The following is a 24566-nucleotide window of genomic DNA, read 5'->3' as shown; positions in this document are numbered from 1 at the left end:
TCCCCTGAAGTTTGTTATATCGATTTCACTGTATTGACACACACACCTCTTCCTCGGACAGGTAGTGAAGGAGCAGCGACGTGACAGGGTGCAGCAGTGGACAGTAGGTGATGTACGGGTGGCTGATGGAGACGACGTAGAGCACCCGCTCAGCATGCTTTTGCCCCTCGGCTGACAGCAGGTAGTCTTCGCAGAAGATGGGGTCCGCAAATGCGGGCAGGTTCATGGGCCACACGTTCCACAGGCAACTCTTCAAAGTGTTCTGGTAGAAGTCAGGTTCCAGGTACCCCTTGGAGTAGTGCTGGCACAGCTTGAGCCACAGGTCACCTCGGTTCGGTTGGTCCAGGGGCCAGTGCTGTGTCCGCACCAAAATTTTGGCCTGTACGCAATGGGTGGGGAGTGAACCCGTGTTTGAAATCTTCACTTGGATTTTGGTGGTACCTTTGACAGGTGGAAACTAAAGATAAGCCACGGTTGATACTAGAGGGCCTGGGAAAATGACTTCACTAGGTTACGTGGAGACATGGTTACCTGCATAAACTGACAGGGCCACCACTATGTTGTTCTCATTACTCCCGTATTTATCTTTATGGAGTTGTGCAACTAACAAATCCTCTATAAGTGCTTCATGAAAGGGTATAACACATTCACTGGTGATATTCTAGACACCTGAATTACGACAATGCTAAACCAAAGTTTGATTACACAGATACTAGTAAACTAACCAAGTGTGGGACAATCAGCATCACGCTCGCGCATACTGTTAGGCCAAATGAGGACCATGTGCATCACAGTAGGGGACACAAACTGCACTGACTGAGTCATGTGTGCCTGTCTATTATGGAAGCGACAGTGATGCCATCACCTATACAGTGGTGTGGTTACTTATCATAAAGTGCAAATAGTTGAAACTGCTGTAGAATAAAGAAAGAAAAAAAGGCTGAGCTTTCCGCAGCACTAACCTTACTAATATAATCTGATTCACTGGGAGCACGTTTTTATGAAAGTGCAGCCATGCTTACGACCAAGCATAAGGTATCTAGATGCGTGGCACTTCTGTTACTTACAGACCCTTTGTAAGCATTCTGGACTGAAAGAGAAGTTTTTATTTTTACTGTTATTAATTCGAAAAATCTCTATGCTTGCCAAAGATACGATTCTACAATGAATGGGTATAACTACAGCAGGGTAACACACAATAGCTATTAATTCTACGATCACCAGTTGGTCTCTTGCATCGCTTCCAATTATATCTTCACTTCATGAATTAAATGCATGAAATGTGCTTCTTCCTCATAATTTCTCAGTACTCAGGCCATATGCATCTTATCAGCTTTATATGGCAACATACAGAAATTACAAGGGCCTTGTTATGACTCTCAGGGAGCGGTCAATTAAATTCTAGGTTTCGCGTGCCAAATCCATCACCTGATTATGAGGCATGCCGTAGTGGGCAACTTCAGATTAATTCTGACTACCTGGTGTTCTTCAACATACGGCTAAGACTAAACACACGAGCTTGCTTGCGTTTTGTCCCCATCGAAATGTGGCTGCCACGGCTGGGATTGAACCCGCAACCTCGAACTCAGCGGCGCAACGCCACTGAGCCACTGCGGTGGGTGCTTTGGGGGCAGGGACATCACACGGGGGTGAAGACAAGGGAGCATTGCAGTGCAAACAAGAACACACTAGGTTTTTGCTAAAAGCAACTCAGTTAAAACTAGAAGAAAGAAAGTTAACCGAGGGGCCCGATTTTTATTAGTCATATCCTAAGAAGCCAACAAACACTGACACCAAGGACAACATAGGGGAAATTACTTGCGCCTAATAAATTACATAAAGAAACGATAAATTAATGGAAATTAAAGTGGATGAAAAAACAACTTACCGCAGGTGGGAACCGGACCCACAACCTTCGCATTTCACAAAGGTTGTGGGTTCAATTGGTAGAGCATCGCACGCGAAATGCGAAGGTTGTGGGTTCGGTTCCCACCTGCGGCAAGTTGTTTTTTCATCCACTTTAATTTCCATTAATTTATCGTTTCTTTATGTAATTTATTAGGCGCAAGTAATTTGCTCTATGTTGTCCTTGGTGTAAGTGTTTGTTGGCTTCTTAGGATATCAGTTAAAACTAGTCATTAATAGCAGGCATTAGAGACCAATGGCAAAAGGAAGAGGCGTTAAACTGAAGAGCTCTTCTGCCCACTTTAGTGTGCTAGTTCACCAGCTTGCACCTCGGGAAGACAAAGAGCTGGTCCGCTGTGCCTGACCAATGATGCATACAAGTCACTTGAACATGGGCTGGTCCAAGATAGTTGACTTCTGCACACATTTTTCATGCTAGTACTGCTGCACACCTTGTTGAAACACCCAAAGCTGGAGATGCGGTTGTTCTATCACCGAACATAACCAACGGATGGAGTGCTTTCCAAGCCAGCGGGGCTGCCGTGATGTTAGTGAAGCACAGGTGGTCTGTGACCTGTGGCGCCCTTGAAAACTATCCCACCAGCTACGTATACACCAACCCAGCAGAAAGTCTTTCACTGAGTTAAACACTCCTTTTTATTGCTCACCTTGCACAGCTGCTCGTGCTTGTTTCTGAAAATTATACAGTTGAAGCTCGATATAACAAGCATAAAGATGACAAAATATGGGATATTGTGAAGTAAATATAAAAAACTTATTGCCAATATCAATGTAACAAACATATACTTACAACAAATTTCGGATATAATGAAGGTATTGTGTCGAATGGAATTACATTAAAACCTCATTATAATTAAGTTAAAGGGGAAGCCGAAATTACTTATCCATTATTATATCCATTACGTCGTCATGTCCATTATTCCAATATATGCCCAATGAAGTGCACAACTTTAAATATGCATAGATTGAAGATGACTTTGCGGCCTGTGGAACGGCTACATGGCCACGTATGCAATGAAATTTTAATCACACAGCAAAAGAAACTTTGGTGTGTGCACCGCCCGACTTCTTAGAACCTGACTTGAGCATGTGTTATCTCTCGTTGAGAATGTTTATTATCTGCCCACCCTAGGAGGATTTTTAGGCAATAAACATAGCTCACAAGTTTTTATTACGACATTTACCTGATTATAACAAGTGCACTTCTTTTTTAAATCAACAAAAATTGGGCCGAAAATTGTCTGCACGGTGCACGTGGACAGGAAACCGAAACTGCCTTCGCAATGTTTGTATTATTTGCCGCATAACAAAGATGTGTTGCAGCAAAGCTATATTTAAACCCCAAGTGGCTTAGCTCACGTTGGGAAACCGGCTGCCATTATGCTATGATTTTCCTTACTAATTAGTGTGAGCATTAGATTTATAGTTTGTTTAGAAGGTTTAATGTCATTTCTACATTAGTTCACTACTTTGGACATATGGAAAGAGGCTGTGCGTTTGATTCTGTGGCATGTTAGAAACGAGTAAATACTGCAAAATGAATCGGAGGTTTGTTTTGGAGTTTTCCCTGCATCTTGCTTAATTCCACTCGACGGATAATTCAATCTATTTTGTTGGTCCCATCAGAGATGAATGAAAAGAAAATTTAATTATGGGGTTTTACGTGCCAAAACCACAATCTGGTTATGAGGCACGCCATAGTGGGAGACTCCGGAAATTTGGACCACCTGGGGTTCCTTAATGTGCACCTACATCTAAGTACATGTGGTGTTTTCGCATTTCACCCCCATCAAAATGCGGCTGCCGTGGGCTGGGATTCGATCCCGCGACCTCATGCTTAGCAGCCCAGCATCAGAGCTGAATTAACGGAGGTCTACTGTATTCGGCCTGCAAAGGTCGTTTCCAGTTTTTCCAGTTTTGGAGACAAATGTAGTTCGTAATGTCTATTGAAAAAAAAAGTGTAGCTTGCTAAAACAAGGTTTCAAATACATGGATCTCTACAGAGACATCAAGGGATATTTCACTTACTTCGTTATATCCTGTTTTATTATGACAAGGGTTGACGGTATACTACAACAAGGTTCCACTGTACACAGAAATGTTAAGCTAAGCTACCGCTTCATTTGCATTGAAATTCGACGCAGAGGTGGCATTTCATGGTGCATGCAGTTAAATAAACCACATTTGGGTACACTGCCTGTTTCATTCAGAATACTCAGAAGTATGCACAGTCTGCAGCGACAGCAGGCAAAAAGTGTAAACTTTGCTGTGACAGACCACTGGCACCACCTGCCAATATGGTAAGGCTGAAAGATGGCAAATATAATGTTTTGTCAGTACAGTAAGCAACATTTGCGTTAGGTGCATCGAAGTGGAAAAAAGTCTGTGTGTGTGAAGTGTGGGAAAACAGTCACGTGGTAGAGGTATAGAGGGGATAGGAGAGCTTAGAGAGAGTGTGTGTATGTATATGTATATATTGACTATTATACTATATATATTAGACTATATATTGAATATATACAATTGAATGCATATATTCATAGCGAGGGTCTCAAACCTGGCAGCCTTGATGTCATATGTAGAATGCAAGGGTTTATTAGCCACCTGCCCGCTCTCCTACGATCACGTGTTACACGACGCCAGCGGGCAAAAAGGGATGTTCCCCATCCGCCCACCACGGCTATGAGTGGCACTGGCTAACACTCCTAGGGCGACATCTAGTAAACATAAATACCCAAGTTAGTGGACGGATTGATAGGCGTTGCCGTAGCACAAGTGGTGACCACACAAAGAGCAATGGAATGAAGAATGCTAGGCATAACTTTAAGAGACAGAAGGAGAGTGGTTTGGGTCAGAGAGCAAACGGGTAAAGCCATTATTCCAATTGACATTAAGAGAAATATATGGAGCTGGGTAGGTCATGTAATGCGCAGATTAGATAACCGTTGGCCTATTAGGGTGACAGAACGACAGAGTGGATACCAAGACGAGGGAAACGCAGTTGAGGACGGCAGAAGACTACGTGGAGCGATGAAATTAAGAAATTCGCAGGCATTTGCTGGAATCGGTGCAAGACAGGGCTAATTGGAGATCGCAGGGAGAGGCCTTCGTCCTGCAGTGGACATAAAATAGGCTGATGATGAGATATATACATATATACAGAAGTGACTATATATATACACATACACAGGGTGTTTCAGCAAACACTCAGAAAATTTTTAAAAGTTGCCTGTGGCAGATATCCCAATTCTATTTCATGAGCTGGTCTACTCGAAGCAGCAGGCAGTACTTGCACAAAAAAACGAGTTGCAAAATCGACTAACTGATACAAATTGATTAATGATTTTTCACTAATTACAATATGGCCCATATTGCAATTTAGAAGTTACAGCCGAGGAGTTCACAAGGCGGATCCAGTTAGAACGAATTCTCAGGGCGACACCAGTTTCGAGATATAAATTACCAAGCTTTGCGGAGAAATGCATTGGCGTTCCAGTTAATTTGTGAACAAAACATCGTTTCATGCACTGAAGCACACAAATAACTGGAACGCCAATGCATTTCTCCGCAATGTTCGGGAATTTATATCTCGAAACTGGTGTCATCCTGAGAATTCGTTCCAAGTGGATCTGCCTTACAAAGTCCACTGCTAGAATTTGTAAATTGCAATATGGGTCATAAGGTAATTAGCTACAAGTTAATTAGTGAATTCTTGGTAATTAGTCAATTTCACATTTCAATTTTTTCTGCAAGTAGTGTCCGCTGCTTCAAGAAGACCGGCTCATAAACTACAATTGAGCTATATGCCACAGGCAACATCTAAAAAATTTCGAAAGTGTTCGCTGAAACACCCTGTGCGTGCATGTGTGTGTGTGTGGAGGCCAGAGCTCCTGAACACTTTGCAATATAGGGAACAAGATTTAAATCATGGACCCAAGACCTCAAAGAACTGTGACATAATGCTAATGCATTTCTTCTGAATTTAGCACTAAATCGCCTTTAAATTTTTGTTCCCACAAATTCTACCTTTCTTTCTGCTGTTTTTCAGAACCCCTTCCCTTGTTTGATATGCAGAACAAGAACTGAGAAGACACCAAGCAAAGCCTAGCACCAGATAAGGGGACATTCATTCAAAACAAAGAAGAAAATCCGAGCACACCTAAGCACTCCTTCCGAGTTGTGAATGCGAAAGCATTAATGTCCACTTGAATGCTGCTGACTGTCCTTCGAGTTATGAACTCTTCGTGGGCATGCAAACATGTTGAGACGCTTGGCGCGCTTTGATTTGGCCTCACCGAGGTGCACTTAGAATGCAGGTGGGAGCTTGCGCGGACAAAGAATGCACAAATAACACAGGCTTCTGATGGTGAGAGCGAGGATGACGTAAGTCGCTGCAATACCCTCTACACTCACGCAACACCTGGTGCACTACTGTGGCAGGAGGTGTTCCCTTTCACCCACTCTGCTCCATCAAGGTGCGCTTGTGCCCTGGCATTGTGGCCAATGGGAGCTCTGTTCAGGCGTGCTTGTGACGTGGTGTCACAGGCAATGGAAATTTAGGTGCCGTTTTGCTGCTACAGATGCCGGATGCTGGCTTTTTCGCTCATTGAGGATTTCTAGCACTAGTTGGGCTTGAGGCCATTGTTTCTTGCGTGTTCAAGGCCACGTGTTTTCCACTATGCATCAGTGCCTCTACAAGTTCATCAAACATTTTTTTTGAAGTGCCTTACATCTCTTATCCTCTCCTGCCTGATGCACTGGATGACATCGCTGTGAGCCTTGTTGACTGGTGTTGGAGATGTAGGGATCGGATAGGGCAGCTTGGCGACATCCACATACTCTTGCTTGAAGACAATAGGCAATGCCATTGCACAGTTCAGTGTCCCTGAAATGAAAGTACATTAGACTAATTTGTACTAATACAGACACTTTCATCCCCAGTCACTGACCCTCAAGGAGACTGGTTCAGTATTAAAAGCGAGAGCAGATGCCCTAAAGGAACAAAAAAAGAATGAACATGAACAAATCATGGTCAGGTCACATGCCTTAAAAAGCTACAATATACCAGTACATGCAGAATCAATACACCATTATGCAAGTACAAAGTGTATAATGATGTGGTAAAGGATGCTAGCACTATAAGTAAATGTAGACAAGCTAGTGTAACACTGAAATGGTTGTATCCATGCTCTGTTGCCTGTGTGCATGAAATTGTGTAACTGCATATTAGATAATTCATTTCAATGCAATTCATTTTAGATAATCTTATAAAGGCCTTCTTACTCTAGGCATTTTTATAGACTTTAGCAAGGCCTTTGATTGTATTAACCACGAGCTTCTGTTACATAAGATGAATCGCTATGGTATTCGTGGCATCACTTTAGACTTGATTAAGTCATATCTGTGTCATAGATGCCAATTTGTGCAAATTAATAACATTTCATCCCAAGTTAAACCCGTCTATATTGGTGTTCTGCAGGGTAGCATTTCAGGCCCCCTTCTCTTTAATATTTTTATTAATGATATTGTTAATGTAGATTTCCACACCAAGTTTATTTTTTATGCTGATGATGCAACCGCGTTGTTTTTCTCAAGTAATGCTGTAACACTGCTTACAGTTGCAAATTGCGTGCTTAAAAGATTATATGCTTGGTCTGTCGAAAATGGGTTGAAAGTCAACACAGGAAAAACTAAAGCAATTTTGTTTCATGCCAAGAATAAGAATTCTCTCCTGAAGGATGACATTAAACTTGGCTCTTCAAAAATCATGCTCGTGAATTCCATTAAAACCTTGGGTGTTTTCTTTGATCATGACATGTCTTGGAACTGTCATACTAATTTTTTAACAAACAAGCTTTCTCAAGTTTCAGGTCTTCTTTTCACTATTAAACAGATTCCACAGAAAGTAAAACTTCTGCTCTATAACTCTTTATTTCTTTGCCACCTAAATTACGGCTGCCTGGTTTGGGGCACAACATCTGCCACTAATATTAATCGTATTTTTCGTCTGCAAAAGAGAGCTATTCGTGTTGTGTGCAAAGTGCCATTTGACTTTCCAACTAATTCATTATTTGAAGACCTAAAGATACTTAAAGCTCCTGATCTCTTCAATTTTCGCTTAGCGTTAACATACGGTAAGGAGTGCCAGAGAAACATTAACCACGCCAGGTCTATAGCCAACTTGACACGAAATAGAAGCTATTATGCTGCAAGATTTTTGGAATATTGGTTTGTGCCATACCCATGTACCAACTATGCGAAACAAATGCTTTTATACACTTTACCGCAATTATTAAATAAGTTAATGAAGGATGGTACATGTATTGATGTTTTTTCTTGCAGTAAAACAAGTTAATAAGTTACTTTGGTGCCTATTAGCCTTTAATCTCTGTATAAGTAGGCTTCTTTTCATTGAGTTATGTATTTTTTCTATTGCTATCTGCTGTATGAACACTTGTATGAAAACTTTTATTTTCTTGTTTTGTTCTTTCTCTCATACCCTCTCTGTTTGCCATGTGTTAGTTTCTGCTGCTGCTGTCAGGAGAAGGTTTAAGGACTAGTCAAGTTGCTCTTTCGTAACTTTTTTCCTTATATCCTCCACAAACTTGTATATTTATGGAAATCATTCATTCATTCATTCATTCATATACAGTAGATATCTGTTAGTTCTACACCGGTTAATTTGATCCCGACCGAAGGTCCCGATTGGCACCCATGCATGCACTCCATATTAATTGTTGCACATATTTTGAAAGATAGCAGAGCTGAGCAAATGTTTCCATTGCGCCTGCCAATGTATACAGGGTTGTGAGGGAAAGCCACGCTTAATGCTTGCAGGAGACAGTCTTAGTACAAAACCAGCAAGGACAGCTTGTTCTATACATAACAACTGCAACACTCATGCATGCATGGTTATGTACTAAATAAATCTGAAGAAAAGTATAAAGTAACTGCATGCTGCCAATACTAAGTGCTGAACTATGGAAGATAACGAAGACGATTAAGAAGCTGAGGACTGTGAAACAAGCAACAGGACAAAAAAATTACGACAGACCCCGTCTACAATCATTGTCCAAGTTATGAAAAAGCCATTTGCACAGCATACATACTTTATTAAGCTTTTATCGCAGCTGGTTGAATGGAGTAACGGTGCATCCACTGGCTTTTGCAGCCAAATGCATTGCACGTCTCTAGAGGCCTAATGTTCCACGCTTGAGCCTTGCATCCATGTTGATATTGCTACACGCGTGTGATATTTGCTTGTTTGAACAAGGCACGTGATGCCATCACTTGAGAAAAGAGGAGGAAGAACCAACTGGGCTCACACTGTGAATCTAACCGGTCAGTGCTGCAACCTCTGTGGTAAATATAACCTGTAAATAGTTGCTCATCTTACTGACTCGTCCTTCGCGTAACATTGTGGTAGAGGTGGAATGTTCCCTGTCCTCGCCACAGAGCTTAACATTAACAATTAACAATAACATTAACAGTTCTTTAGTAGTGGCTTTTCTGTTTGCATGGGTGCTGCTTTAACAATACATCAGCACTCGGCACATGAAGGTGCAAGCAGTTCTCTCTCTCTCTCTCTATATATATATATATATATATATAAAATGCACAACACTTCTCCCAACGGGAACATATACAGTAACTAAAGTTTCGTCTTTCACAAGCAAATGCAAGAAACATGTTGTGTTACAGACTATCTAAAGCACCTACCACTTGAAACAGAACTGTAGTGCTATTTTCTGTTTACTATTTACTGGCAATAAAAAAAAAATTCAATATTTATAGTGCTATAGCGGTGGAAATGTTGAAACAAGAACTGTTTCGCATTTTACCACAAGGCTAGCAGAAAGTAAAGTCTAAATTGCTGATTTCAATAAACTGTGAACAGTTACTTCTGTCAGAAAACAAGGCCACCTAAATTATGCTGCAGTCATTTCTAAAGCCTGACGAACAGAACAAGAAGCACCTCCTTGCCGGTAAAAAACACCCCTTGGCTTCATCAACAAGGAGAGTGCCAGGTGTCACGGCCTTTTTCTTAAACTCTGCTTCACAGGAATTTGGGTTCCGATACTTCCAGGTTACACAAGTCTGCTGGGAACACATTCCTCAGGCAGAATAACGATGAATTCCAGAATAATGGCGAATTTCATACTTGGCTCTAAAGCACATTTCACACGGTGTAACAAATGTGCCGTCGTCTCCTTCATGCGGACAATTTTTCAATGTTTAGATCCTTGACTTCTCTGCGAATTCACACATGCGCCGTGGATGGAGAACCAATAACACAGATTGTCATAGAAGCCACTGTGGCTTGCCTGCTTATTTTTTGCTTTCACAGAGTACCAAATTCAAACACAAAACATTGTATCCACAAAAACAGTGTCCAGTTTGCTCTACTTTGTTTTTATGAAAGCAGATTGTCCAGGCCTAGGCCACGAATAACTCTGTCTTCCACCAAGTGCTCTCAACTGCAAAAATTGTTGCCGCTACAAGTCAGCGCATGTAAAACAACAATGCGAAGTTCGCATTTGCAGAAATCGCAGCTGCGAAAAAACACAGTGCTAAATTGCAGCGTGAGAAACAGGCATAAGTCACAGCATCTGGAACAAGAACAATTAAATAACTCATGCAACCTCACCTGCTTCCAACTTCTGTGTACCACTAGGGGCTAGTTGCAGGCGCTGCAGAAAGTGCGATGTTGCAGGCTAACCTGTGCGCCGGTGGTGAGGAGCCACCTTTGCACAGAGAAGATGCACACAGTGAGTTGGGGCACTAGACCCATGTCTTTGTCACATTGTCATGGCCATTGTCACGCACAAGACAATTCTTCAAGTACAGGCTAGTTGACTTTTCTTTTGGGACAGATAAACGGGCAAGCTCACAAATATAAAGAAAAATTCCAGCAAGAAGCATCTCGGATGACACACCGTACTGCCACCACTGAGATGCGTCACGCGTGAAGCATTCACTGCAGCCACGTTTCTGTCTGATGTTCCCCTCTGGACATGCTGCACCACCTAGTGGTGCCATTGTGAAGGCTGTGCATGGCACAGCTGAAGACATACATACTCGGACTGTATAAATATGTGATGCTGGTTCGATTCGGGCCACACCCCATGACCAGAGTTGGCCTAATGGCTGGTTTCGAATCCGGTTTCTTGGCGCAGCTGTCCAACCCACAAGACAAGTGACCCCAGTTGGTGCGAGAGAAAAACTGTCAGATAACGGCACAGATAATACTGGAAAGTCCGTGAAGTACCTTAAGAATGCTAATTGCATTAAAGTGCTTGTAACAATGACAGGAAATGAAAACGAGGGAAAGTGCTGACTTGCAACTGAAGTTTTATTTGACAACAAACCTTGAACTGAAAAACAACCGGAAAATTTCACTATGTATGCTATCTATCAGTTAAAAAAGCAGTATATCTATTTTATTTTATGCAGTGAGAGAGAAGGATGCCACAAGCATTTTTCTTTTCCCGTGTTGACGTGGTGTACCTCTATAATTTGCTATGTGATGTTATTGGCATGTTTTGCACTAACAGACGACTTCTTGAGGAGAGGCGCACTGCGCATGCATCATTCATGCCTTTTCTTTTTTGACATCCTTGACAATTGTGCATTCTTCAATTGATGTGATTCGTGTTTCACAGTTGTTACCATATAAGCACAAGCAAGCTCGTAATTGACAGTTTTCTGCCACATCAACCTTTGTAAATGAGCGCTTAAAGCAGAATTCACGAATGTGAAAACCAACCCAAAACACAGTCTGCTCTAAGAGAGAAACAAAATGAAACAAAAATAAATTGGACAGCCTCTGTGGTTTACAAGCTGCAGTTGCCAGATGGAAGGATGATAACGCCTTTCAATTGATGGGCAATTAAGGAAACAAGTGTGTGCAATACTGACATGTCTGGGATCTTAAAGGTCCTGTGTACACATGCTTTAATGACAAATCAATGTAGTAACAGAGTATTATTACCACAGGCCAAGGTTTTCTTTTTCCAAAACTAATCATAGCATGCCTTCAAATATTTGACTAAAAGATGCTTCTATTCAACAAGCCAGCACTGTATTCATTCATCATTAGAGCAGAGCATGCATGGTAGTTCTCAAGCCACAAAAATGCCACCACACCTATGAGTAAACATTATTTACAGTAGAATATTCACCATTTCTTCATGCATGCGTAAAGCCACCCAAGCGGTTTCTTTCCTTGTATAAAGGAAGGATAGCACAAAGACTGAGGTCTTCAACACTCTCCCAGTCCACTGCAGCTGCAACTTCAAGGACATGTGTCCTTGGTAGAAGATGCTGAAAGCCCCGACAGATTAGAATCACGAATTTTCCGAATTAAGTTCTCCTACGAGTCTGAGTGTCTGATTTTGCATGCTCGCACTCGCACAAGTATGTAAACAGCATGCACACAATTAAAATTACATAAATTAAATTATGGGGTTTTACGTGCCAAAACCACTTTCTGATTATGAGGCACGCCGTAGTGGAGGACTCCGGAAATTTCAACCACCTGGGGTTCTTTAACGTGCACCTAAATCTAAGTACGTGGGTGTTTTCCCGTTTTGCCCCCCTCGAAATGCAGCTGCCGTGGCCTGGATTCGATCCCGCGACCTCGTGCTCGGCAGCCCAACCCCATAGCCACTGAGCAACCACGGCGGGTAGCATGAACACAATGTATCTTGATTTACTTGATTCCACCTTGAAATATTATGCTAACTGCAAAGGTATGGCCATGCTGAAAAACATACTGCGTAATGTAAAATAGACATAACAGTACATGTTATGAAAAGTTCATTACGAAGTGTCAAAACAGTATCTGCACATTGCACAGCTATTACCTTAAGCTGCACAATATGTGTACATTACAGTCATTGAACCTTAGCTTGTTGCATGAAGGACCATTGGGTACAAAAAGCACAGAAAAAAGACTTACGTTAGCCCCTGATCACTATGCGTGCAAGAGAAGCACAAGCACAACTTTTATACAGTGATGTCAAAATGGCAATGCTTCCAACATGTACCAACTCATGTTCAACACATGTAGTAATAGTGAGTGACCACCATTTCCATGACTGAGCTGCACAGAGTGCTGGCTTCATGCTAGATAATATATTTTGGACAGAGATTTTGAAATCTGAATGGAATGGCTGGTTAAGTCATAAACAATGAGTCACTCCCATTTCAGCAGCCACGTGCACTGTGCACAGCTCAGGCCATGGGTGTGACCGCAGATCGTTGTACGAAACGCTCGTTCAGTTTGCGCTTAACAGTTTCGCCTCATGTGAATGGCCTAGGCCACGCCAAGTCGTCGGCTGCCGGGCGTGGCTGACGACCTTGCGCGGCCTGGGCCAATCGCTGGAGGCGAAACTGAACGCAAACTGAACGAGCGTTTTGAACAACGATCTCCGATCGTGCTCCATGTGCAAGGTTGCACACTTGCGCGAGAAACGACGGCAACCTGGAGAGAACAACACAGGCCACCGTTGCGATCATCTTCTGCACTGATTTAAAGTATGCATCCACTCCAACTAGATCGACTTTCTACCTTATCGTGCCAGATTTTAGCATTTTCCTTGCTTTTATACACTGACAAGCCACAACTGTGAAAATGCACATGGTAAACATTGGCCTTTCACAGCCCCACCTAACAACTCATCATACAACACCCTAACTTAGGGCAATGTGCGCAACATTAAAGACGGGAAATTTAATGCTTGCAAAGAAATAAAGGTAGGGAATAAGTGGCAGAGGCTTTAACGTTGCCTTTTTTAAAACAATGTTCAGTATCTATCACAAGTTGACAGGAATAACAGAAATGTTTCAGTCGGTTCAGCAAAACAGAACCCTATTGATACACTTTCTCGCACATGCGAAAAAGCTTAAGAGTCGGCAGTAGATAACGACCATAAAATGGTCCCTGGCAGGACCCATACAATGTGCAACTTCAATGCAAGCCAGAATATCACAACCACTGGCAACGTATAAAGAAGATATTCTACTGCATTGGTCTTCTCTTAGACCACAGCCTGTGTCTACAATTAGTTTCCATTATAGAATCTCACAGCAACTAGTGAAAGTCCTAAAATTTGCACTTCCCCCAGACAAGCACTTGCTCATAATGCTTCAACATGTAAGTATTAACCAGGCAACAAAGCTTCAAGGGGCTGCCACACATTTGTCACTATCCATAGATTGTCTAATACTCGAAGTGTTGGAGCACCATGGTGAAGAGCACAGCGAACAGGACGAGACTGTACAAATGTGCTGGTTGCCAACTGATGGTTTCATTCTGAATGGTGCAAATAAATAGCAGTGAGTTATCAGGAAACAGCATAACAAGGAAGAAAAAAAAAAATTGGTGCATGCATTTCACCTTTATTTCGTATCCTGTTGCTGCGCTATTCACAAACCAACTAGGTAGTTCAATTTTGAGTTCTTTTGGTGTTGAGAGATATGGGCTCTTTAATGAACCCTGGACAGGTTAGCCTGGTAGCGCAATTGGCCTGCTGCTACAGATGGGAATAATCAGAAGTACATGCACATTGCACGCCACATATGCATGCGGCATACAATGAACATGCAGCATGCAAACTAATTGAAGTATCTCGTTGAGACCAGTGCCAAGCCCAATGAAGGCACTTGTTTTAATCATGGTGTTGGTCTGTTTATATAATGTTAAGCCCAGCTTGATTCCTAAATATAATCTTCCTCATTTTTAGTAGATGAAATTGGCTCTCACTGCAATGAACGGCTGTATACGTTTGTACTGCTTAACAATTTTGATTAGGTCGGCAGCAAGAAAAGCACCGACAGAATCGTTTGCTGGGAAATGGTCAAGAGGAATTAGATAGTGAATGCTGCATTGTAATGTGAGAAACTACAGTATGACATGAAAAGAAACACACATCAGTACCCTGGTGTCATTTTTCAACTTGACAATGCACCTTTTTACATGAGTTTATGGGGCAAGTTCCACCACTTCGGTGGTGCACACAGGTACACTGACATGAAAACAGCATGAACTGCTGAAGCACTTCTGAAGGTCCTCACACTTCAGAAATGACCAAATAAGTCAGATATGGTTCTGCCTGTTTTGATTATTCTGACAAAATTAGAATAAAGACGCATCACTAAACAAATTGACCGATTGAAACCTATTTAGAAAACTAAAAATTTTAGTTGTGATAATGTGGTACTGCCTAAACTACATTGCAGAAGAAAGCAAGACATGCTGAAGGCATATATGCGAGACAACAAACTGATCACACAATCTCCTCACCAAGCTGAAGTTCTTAAAGAAAAATTCGAGTGAACTGCAATATGTTAATTAAGAAACTAGAACCCGAGCACTTTTTAATGTGATGTGCTCCTGCAGGCACTGCCAAGTCCACAGAATGACACACCTGCAACAACCATAATTGTGTTGACAATGGTTGTCCATGCTCGGTGCTGTAAACAGGGAGAAGTGCTGTGAAGTCATTAACAGCTTTCAAGAGAAGTACGCTGCTGCTGGAGAAAAGTGGAGCTGTGCCAAACATACACTGCTCACAACAATTTATACACTTTCCACCTTGTGCGGGATTGACCAGGGCTCACGAGGCATTGATGGGAAAGCATCCACCTTCCCATGTTGCTATGGCTGGAAAATTTGCAGCAGTAGATAAGGCGAAGTGGAGAACCAGAGCATGGAAAATGTACCTTGGACTCCCTCATGGACTATCTCCAAGTGCAGCCGCGTGAGTGTTTTTAGCCACACCCCCTCTTTAGGATGCTGTCTCCTTAATTCCCTTCCACTCCAGATGGTAACTACCAAGATGGGAGGTTGTAGCCGTGTACAGGAAACAAAACATTTTTGCCGCTTAACATACCATGCAGCCAGTCATTCTGATACCACACTCGGATTCTGAACCCAAACATGAAGGCAAAACTACCAGCAGCGTTTGACATGTATGGGCAGTTGTTTTCTGCCATTTTACCCCTGGTACGTACTGGCATTAACTTGCTAGCAAGAGAGTTCTCAGAATATATTAAGGCATGTGCTATTGAAAAAAATCATTCAGCCCCAATAGTTTTCTGGAGGATGCACGCGAGAGACTAGCCAGTCTTTTTATGTGCTGTTCTACATCTACTGCCTTTTCTTGCATGCGAACGTTGAAAGCGTGTTCTCAATGCTTTGTTCTGTAAATCTAAAAGAGTACACTACAATAATTTTCTCCTATTGTAAATGTCGACTGCAGATACTTTCTGCGAATATATTGCTTTTTTCTTATGCGATCAATGCTGTTTTAGGAGCTATATGGACGAAACTAAAACGTGATATAACGAGATATAGGGGGGAATACCTGGAATTTTATAGCGTTGTCTAAGTAAGCGCATATGAAATCCGATTTTTTTGCGAAAAAACCTAGTGAAAACGACCCACCATTTTCGCCCCGAATTGGACAACAAAAGAAATTATTTCCCCTTAGTAATACTACAGCGCGAGAAAAAAAAAATTGCGTGCGCTAACTATTTTTTTTAAAAGTTAACGCTGCGCTCACGAACGCCATGCGCGTGACACATCTTAAGTTCTTGAGGTGGAAATAAAGGAAGTGTACTCAAGATGATTCATGACAATCATCGTTGGTGCAAACTTTTTGGAGAGGCACTCTTCTCTGAACCAATACGCCTGCCAAGCACGCTAGAGAACTTTCATCCGCCGAGTAAAAATACAAGCCAGTGGTCGGTGGGCCAGCACCGTGCACTTAATTCGGAATTCACGCATAATTTTAGTTTCACTTTCATGCGCCCACCATTTTATCGACGAAGATAAATCACCTATCTGACGATTCCTATTTTGCCAGATCAAGCGCTATGACGCAATGGGAAATAGCATCCGCTCTTTTGAAAAAACTACAAAGTCTTGAAGTAAAAGAAGAAAACGAAGCGTAAGCAAAGGTTTAGCGAAGGGTTGCAGCTAGATATGCGCTAGGGGGGTGGGGCGATGGAGATCGAGACGTCACATACCGAGTAGAAGAGAAGGCGAGCGACGCATTATTTGTTCTGCCGAGAGGTTCTTGTCCAGCGTCGGTTTTGGCGGGCACATCAGAGCGTGCAGCTGAATGACGGAGATCGCTGTGCGCGCTATGGGCCTACGCGCGAGAAGCGTTGATAGCGCCTACCTCGGCGCTGCTAGTTTCCCTCTTGGGAGTTTAAAGGGAGCGTTCGAGCGATGAGAGTACGCAGCTCCCTTGTACTGACTCGGCCAACTGGCGCTTAACGACTACGGCCCTGTAGGTTTACGAGCAAATCCTGGCGCAAGAAGGGTGGTGCGACGACTGCGGCACACCCATAGAATAAAGCACCGACTTGCACACCTCTCTGACCTCTTTCTGAAGTCCTACGGACTACATGGGACCGTGGGGCTGCGGTCGATGCGGACGACCACCGGCCACCAGTCATTCTTTCTAGTTTCGGTTTCTACGTTAAATGAAATTCGAAATATTTTGTTCTGTTCTGCAGAGAATTCCTTGAAAATAAGTTTTATATGATGGTGGTGCTGTATTAAACAAAAATATTGGGCGCTAAAATACTTGACAGCCACTGTTGCTTTCAGCACAGATCTCAGGGCAATTTTTGCTCAGGGCAATGCTCAGGGTAGCGAAACGACGAATGGATGATTGGCAGTTTCGTAGTCGTGTGCTTGTGTTTTGGGCCGGTCGTGTACTGTGCGTGTTGTGAATGTGTGCTTGGAGATTTTCGTCGACAACTGTGATCCTATGCCGGTTCCAGGAGGAACTACAGCCGTCCTAGTTTGTTCCTGTTAATGGTAAGCCAACAGCGTACACGTTGGTTGCGCACTGGAGGCCTTTGGTAGGCTTAGAACCCCGGCTCTCCCCGGCGTCGACCGAGGGCATCCAGTCAACGAGCCAGCAGTTCATTGCTCCGTGCGCCTTTCCTGGGCCGCTTTGCAGCGAAACAGTGCCATCAGGGAGCACGGCGCTGCTGTCAGAGCCGCTGTTTTACGTTCGGGTGCTGCTTGTGCAGCGTTCTTGCACCGTCTCGACGAAGCGAGTTCGCTTTCTGGAGCCGAGCGAACCGAGGCGGCGGCCCTCCGAGTGCAGTGCGGCTCCTTTGTTCCTCGCCGTTCCTCCCTCTCTGTTGTTGGCCTCGATGCGACCAGCCGATGGGAGCACCGTCGCTCGACCGTGCACCCCCGCGCCGTGGTCGCGTGCTTGGCTGTGCACTGCGCACGTCGTTGTCGGGGAAAAAGCGGCGGATGCGTCCCGCGGTCTGCCTCGCCAGCTGATGCGCCCGCTGTTTCGCACGAAGCCGAGGACGCGCGGTTTCACGAGCGCGCTTGTCGGCACCACCGCGAGGATGTTCTCGGAACGTAAGGCTGCGCGTGTTTTGTGCGTAAAGGGCCTCGCGATGTCCGGCGGCTTTTCGTACCGCGGTTTCTGTTTCGCTTCAGTTGAGGTAACCCCAGTCATCGCTTTGTCGTGTAATAACCTGTCAGCTGTTCATGGAGCCATGCACGATAAAACAACGTAAGAAGACACGACGCAGGCGCGTCTTACCTTGTGTAGGGTATCTTGTGCTCTTTGGACTATTATCGAGTATTCCAATAAGCCTCTATTTCTAATTTATCATGACTCCCTGGTGAAAATAATTTCCATTCCCAGCTGGATTATGTAACCGGAAATGTTTCCCAGCTGGGAAAATTCCAGCTGGAAGCGACGCAATTTCCAGCTGGAAAGAATTTTATTCCCAGCTGGAAAGCATGCAGATTCCAGCTGGAAACCATATGATTTCCAGCTGGAAACCACATAATTTCCAGCTGGAAAGCGTGCAGATTCCATCTGGAAACCACATAATTTCCAGCTAGAATCTGCTGTACTCCCAGCTGCGACCAGTAGACATTCCAGCTGGAAATGGAAGAATCTACCAGCTGGAAGGCTCAGTGGTTCCAGCTGGAGCCAGAAAATGTTCCTACTACATTTCCAGCTTTAAACCATTGACCAGCCGCTTTGGTGTTGAGTCATGCCCAAGTGAAATCCCAGGGTGTAAGTTCGCATCAAGCAGGATACAAACTGGCCAGAGCTCGCATGGATCTTAGCTCGCTGTCGCAAGTCACAGTTAGTTGCTAATGTGATTGACCGCAGGACCAGCCGGTCCAGTGAAAATACACACAGCCAACGCAGCACAGTGCTGAAACTTTAAATCATTTATTTGAACACCTGCAGCAAGGATCGCGGAAGCATATCTTGCATCTCCCTCAAGATGTGGAATACACTTGTGCATCTCCTTGCACATGCACATCTGAAAGACATATTCAAACACAGTGAGTGAAACTTAAAATAATCATGACTTTAATCCACTCAGTTCTAGTAAACAGTGACCTTTACCAAAATCAGATGGATTGTATCAACAGCTTTTGGACAGTACCATAGTGTACCTTCATCACAGCCCCTTCTACAGTTAATGTGGCGCAAGGCCTCAACCTGAGCTCTCGCAAGGCTCTCAACCTGAGCTGCAGAAGCGATGCAGTGACTGTTAAATTGCTTAGCACCGTTGACTGTAGCTTTAGTCTAAATGGAGTTCAAATGAGCTCACTTGTATCTTGAACTAGGCGTGTGATGTAACTCAACAGCCTCCCAAAAAGCATTTATCTTCTGAATAACGCAGGAGCTTGAGGGCCAGTCTTTTTATGTTATCGTCGTTTTGCACCAATTTAAATGCCTGTTTGCAAACACGCACTTGCAGAGAAAGCACGCCATAATTGTGCTTATATTGTGTTGCGCAGATTGACACATACACACTAGTATTTCATAGGTGTATGCGCAACATTGGGCACAAACATTGCATGGCACTATTTCCAAGTGGGCTATTGGAGACAAAAGGGGCTTACGCAAACTGGCAAGCACTTCGCATAGACAGGATGATAACTTTTAGTTTTTATACAATTTTTAAAAATCGCCTGTTGAAGATACCATAATTCTAGTCCTTGAGCTGGACCCTTCAGAGAGGTGGAGATTACTTGCACAAAAAATCGAAACACACATTCAACTAATTGTAAAAAATGAAACAACTTCCTAATTTATTACATTACGGCACATATAGCAATCTACGAATTGTAGCCGATGAGATTGCCAGGCGTATTCACTTGGACTTCCAGAATGACACCAGTTGGAAATATGCGTCATCAAATTCGCTGTAAATGTGCACTGTTGATTTACTTACTTTTTTATCAAAACACTCTTTTATGCATTGGAGCACAAAAGTAATTAGAACGCCTATTTATTTCGTCTCACACTTTGGAAAATAATATCTCGAAACTGGCGCAGTTCTGGAAATTCATTTAAAGTGGATGCATTTTGCAAACTCACAGGCTACAACTCGTTAATTGCAATGTATACAGCAAGGTAATTAGTTAAGAAGTTAATTTGTTAATTTTTGATAATTAGTTGAAGATTTGTTGCAATTTTGCGTGCTAATAATCGTGTACCTATTCGAATAATTCAGGTCAGCGACATTAATTATGCTATCTGCCACAGGTGAATTCTACAAATTCCGTAAAACAAAGATGATCACCTTGCATACGAACATCACGTACAGCACAGACTTATGATATCATGCTCGAGCGTGCCAACTTTCAAGATAAAAATGAAGATTAATTACATTCAAAACATAAACAAGTGAAATAATTACCTCGATATGGTAGAATCAGGGCTGGAGAATACGGTGCTGTTCGATCCGCACTGGTGAATCCACAACACCACAAATTACAGCAATAAAAACCGTTGACACCCGCTTGCCTGTACTTGTAACGCCGTCCAGAGAAGAAACTGTTTAAAAAGAATTACTTCATGTGCAAGATCATGCAGGTTCCTCATAAAAACTTGTTCATCAATCACTAACGCACACCCGAGAGTCCCACGTTGTCTTTTACTGCCCGGCTATGTGACAGTTGGCGCCATGTGCTGTACGAAACTGGGGGCACTGTGGCGTCGTCACATTTTATATATACGGCCTGCATCTGTAATGCTGCTGTTTGCTTCGAATAAAAATCCGAGCTTCTCCGCGAACTACTAATATTGCAATACCAGCCTATTATTTTATTATTAGTGTCAAAAGAGCACATCAAGACAAGATACGAGACTAAAGCTAGTAAGCATTCAACAAAAATGGCGGCGATTGTAGCGGCATTGTGCAGGAAGGAAAAGATAGGAGCAGCGGTCACTGCAGCCTGATAACTGCTGAAGGTGCCACATGTTAGGGCTCTTTTTTTTGGTAGCCAGGGAAGGAATTGCTATGCTGTAAACACTAGCCATTTGAGCAACGGCTCATCATGACCAATCGGGCAAGCTCCTCGCTAGACAACGTCGACAGTGTAGATTACAGTGTCGATCAGGAGCGCGTCGCTTTTGTCTACTACAAGTAAGGTTCAATAAATGTGGCGGTTTTCCTGGTGATACGTTTTTTTTTTGGCAACTCGATCACACAGGGCACTTTCGATTGCAATCGATCCCGATCAGTCCTGATCGCGATCAAAGGTACCCTGAGTGATGAGCATTTCCATGTAGTTCATGCAATTAATTACAATTGCTGTCACAACGCAAACGAAGAAAAACAAAACTTTTGCCGCTGCAAGAGTAAAGCTTTCGTTCTGATACAAACACCACCTAGGACTAAGTTTGGGCATGTTGCAGATATAAAAAATGTCTTAATGCAAGTGGGAACCATCCCGCTATTCTACGCCTGCCACTTTCCAGTCGGTAGATTCTACTTCCAGCTGGAAAATGCTCTACCTAGTTGCTTCCAGCTGGAAGCGCTGTTTCCAGCTGAAAAATGCTGTATCCAGTTGTTTCCAGCTGGAGCTGGAAAACTTCCAGCTGGAAGTGCTGCTTCCAGCTCGAAGACCAGCTGAGGTGGATTCCACTTCCAGCTGGAAAGTGCCATTCCCAGCTATTTCCAGCTGGCTCTGGAAAATTTCCAGCTGGAAGGGCTAATTCCAGTTAGAAACCTGGCTGGAAATACCATTTCCAGCTGGAAATTCAGAGCCCATTTTCATGTGGGCTGCCAGCTGCGCCAACCTGGTACTGTTTGTGTTTAGCGGTGCAGATAATAAACGTGATGTTGTCACGTTTAGGAAGGAGAGTGCAAAGCGACAAGCATCAGTTTTGGCGCCTACCATTGCTCCGAGGAGCAGGCCTTTGTTTTACCAATGATCCTTTGATCTTCCTTGCAGAAAAAAGGAAGCAAGTAACAATCTCTTTGATAGTGAGATTTGTCAGTGATATTAGCATTCAGTACTTGACTGTAGTTGTGGCATAATGTGTCTTTCTGTGGGTTTTTGCTTAAGTCGGCCGTCTTTTCATACTTTTTCATGCAGCATTACATTTGCTTCTTGCAGAGCGTTCACTTTTGCATTCAAAAACAAAGTGTTTTATTGGGTCCGTCTGTGAGTGAGGCCGCATTGTCATACATACACATTGCTAGTTTTCCTGATATATAAGGTGTTCAGTGCTGTTTGGTGTGCGTTAGTCTCAGATGACACCTTCAGTGAAAAAGCATGTGCCACATTTGGCTGCACTTGTTTCATAGCTATTGAATCCTTTGCTTTATTGCAACATCTGCAAACAAAAGGTTGTTTATTCATACTGTTTAGTTATGCCATTATAGGGACAACAAATAGCCACACTCCACTTGCACCTGTAGACTATTTTTTCAAATATCCATTTTCGTTTATTTGCCAGAAAAAAAAAAAAATGGACGCTCAAAATCCCCTCCTAAATTCTGCGCTTCAACTGTGGCGGCACCATTGACATCGTTTTAACCTTACAGACAAAATGTCATCTCATATGGATTCTGAAACTGAATTGCATGCTCCAGTGTTGTAAATGTGTGAAATATGTTTAATATGATCCTTATAATTTGTATATTAAGTATGAAAAATTATTAGCGTGTGAGTGTTGTAAGTTTTTCCACACATTTTCTCTTACTGGAAATTCTTTCCGAGTTAGTTTCTTAGATCACTTTAGTCCTCATTTTTCTTTGTTTCCCAAATTTATTTGATCTTGAAATCTTCTTCATAATAAATGCTTGTGCTGTCTGTGGACAGTGTGGGTAAATGGTGACTTGCCTTTTTGTTCCTGTGATTTTAAATTATCTTGCACCTAGTCTTGATTTGTCCTCACTAAAAAAAAAAAATTGCGTTCAGAAAATTGCAGATGTATGCCAATGTGAACAACTTGTTCATAAAAGGTAGAGAAGCTGTTAAGCAAGTTCTGCCACTGCCCAAAGTCTACCCAAGACTTTGCAAATTCTTCTCCATATCCGAGCTTAGTATGAGGTCGAATCATAAATTCTTAGCCCCTATTTTTTGTTAGCCAAAATAAGGTATGTACAGGTAACAACAAATATATCTACTATTCTACGTACCTTACACTAGTTTTCCACATAGTCCGCACACCGATTTAGAGATTTCTCCCATTGCAACACTAAATTTGAGAGTCACGGGAGCCATGTTGTTGTCAGTCAGCTATGCACGTGGCCTCCCCGAATGCTCATTGTCATGCATGGCTTCACAGCCTTTTGTGAACTCACACCACCAGCACCTCACACTTCTTAGAGTGAGACACCTTTCCCCATACATGGGCAGCATTTACCTGTGGATTTTGATGGCTGTTTGTCCCTTGCGCGATAGAAAATGAATCGCACTTTGTTGCTCCTACGCCGTGGACGTGTGAAGCACAACCACCATCTTGAACAACTGACAACAGCGCCGTACCACATAGCTACCGGCAGATAAGGCCGAGCCAGTCCAAGAAAGGTCCACCGCTGGGAATGGATATGTTGACTTCACTTTACAGTCATAACTTGGCTTAAAAAAAGAGGGGGAGGGCAAAGGCTTTCTGATTTGCCCTCGTGCATGTGTATTGTCAGTGATATATATATATATATATATATATATATATATCAGGTATCCGACGCTTCTTCCTGCACGTTGCACTAGTTCTAATTACACTGGTGTCTGGCTGCATGTTCTCACCGAACAGAGGGGACTGAGTGTAACCAGAGCCCTTCCCTCCTCCTCAATTTGTTTTTTTATGCTGTACCCACTGCTGTGCCCCCATGCCTTCACATTTAAACACCATTTAACACCACACGTAAATGCCAATGTTGTCTCAATAATTATGTTCAAGCATGAATCGTCACCGAGCCCGCACCCTGGTGAAGCTTAAAGACACATTTGTGCAGCCCTGCCATTCTGATGGCACCGCTGTCAGAGTCGTGTACACTCTTGCAGTGGGAGGCTTTACTGCGCAAGTGAAAATGCATGGGTATATTTCTCAACAGGATTCTAAAACTGTATGTATATTGGGCTTTCCGAGTGCCGATGATGCAGAAGTACGATAATACATTTCGGCTGTGCTTTGAACACTAGCCTCAGCACAAAATTGTGAAGTGTCTTACTCAGTCTCACCATATGGAAAAGTTACGTATACTTGGGAGCCTTCTTCTTTGTGAGACTCTGTACATACACCGTATTAGCCAAGTCTGAAAATTGCCTGCGGTGAATTAAATGCGCAGCTGCTGAACATTTAGGCATGTTATAGGAACGAGGTATA

General features: G+C 43.0%; 2 protein-coding genes across 4 annotated transcripts in view; one reads left to right on the top strand and one right to left on the bottom strand.

Moving 5' to 3' along the window:
- LOC135909339 (GTPase-activating protein skywalker-like) overlaps positions 1 to 17374 on the bottom strand; it is a 57819-nt gene extending 40445 nt beyond the window's left edge. The window contains exons 1-4 of the mRNA XM_065441280.1: positions 16960 to 17374; positions 10574 to 10670; positions 6657 to 6811; positions 47 to 379 (exon numbers count right to left, since the gene is read on the bottom strand). Coding sequence (XP_065297352.1) covers positions 47 to 379; positions 6657 to 6794 — 471 coding nt within the window. The 5' untranslated portion in view covers positions 6795 to 6811; positions 10574 to 10670; positions 16960 to 17374. The remainder of the gene's footprint in view (positions 1 to 46; positions 380 to 6656; positions 6812 to 10573; positions 10671 to 16959) is intronic.
- Positions 17375 to 17584: 210 nt separating this feature from the next.
- LOC135909338 (ubiquitin carboxyl-terminal hydrolase 11-like) overlaps positions 17585 to 24566 on the top strand; it is a 227289-nt gene continuing 220307 nt past the window's right edge. The window contains exon 1 of one of the 3 annotated variants that reach the window (XM_065441279.2): positions 17585 to 17761. Coding sequence is in view for 2 of the 3 variants with exons in the window: in XM_065441276.2 (XP_065297348.1) it covers positions 18106 to 18325 (220 nt within the window). In the remaining variant the exon portion in view is untranslated. Of the gene's footprint in view, positions 17762 to 17841; positions 18326 to 24566 lie in introns of those variants that run through there. The other 2 variants (XM_065441276.2, XM_065441275.2) reach the window with 2 other exon arrangements.

This window comes from Dermacentor albipictus, chromosome 1 (genome assembly GCF_038994185.2).
Source record: "Dermacentor albipictus isolate Rhodes 1998 colony chromosome 1, USDA_Dalb.pri_finalv2, whole genome shotgun sequence".
Lineage (NCBI taxonomy): Eukaryota > Metazoa > Arthropoda > Arachnida > Ixodida > Ixodidae > Dermacentor > Dermacentor albipictus.
This window is presented reverse-complemented; position numbering and strand designations above follow the sequence as displayed.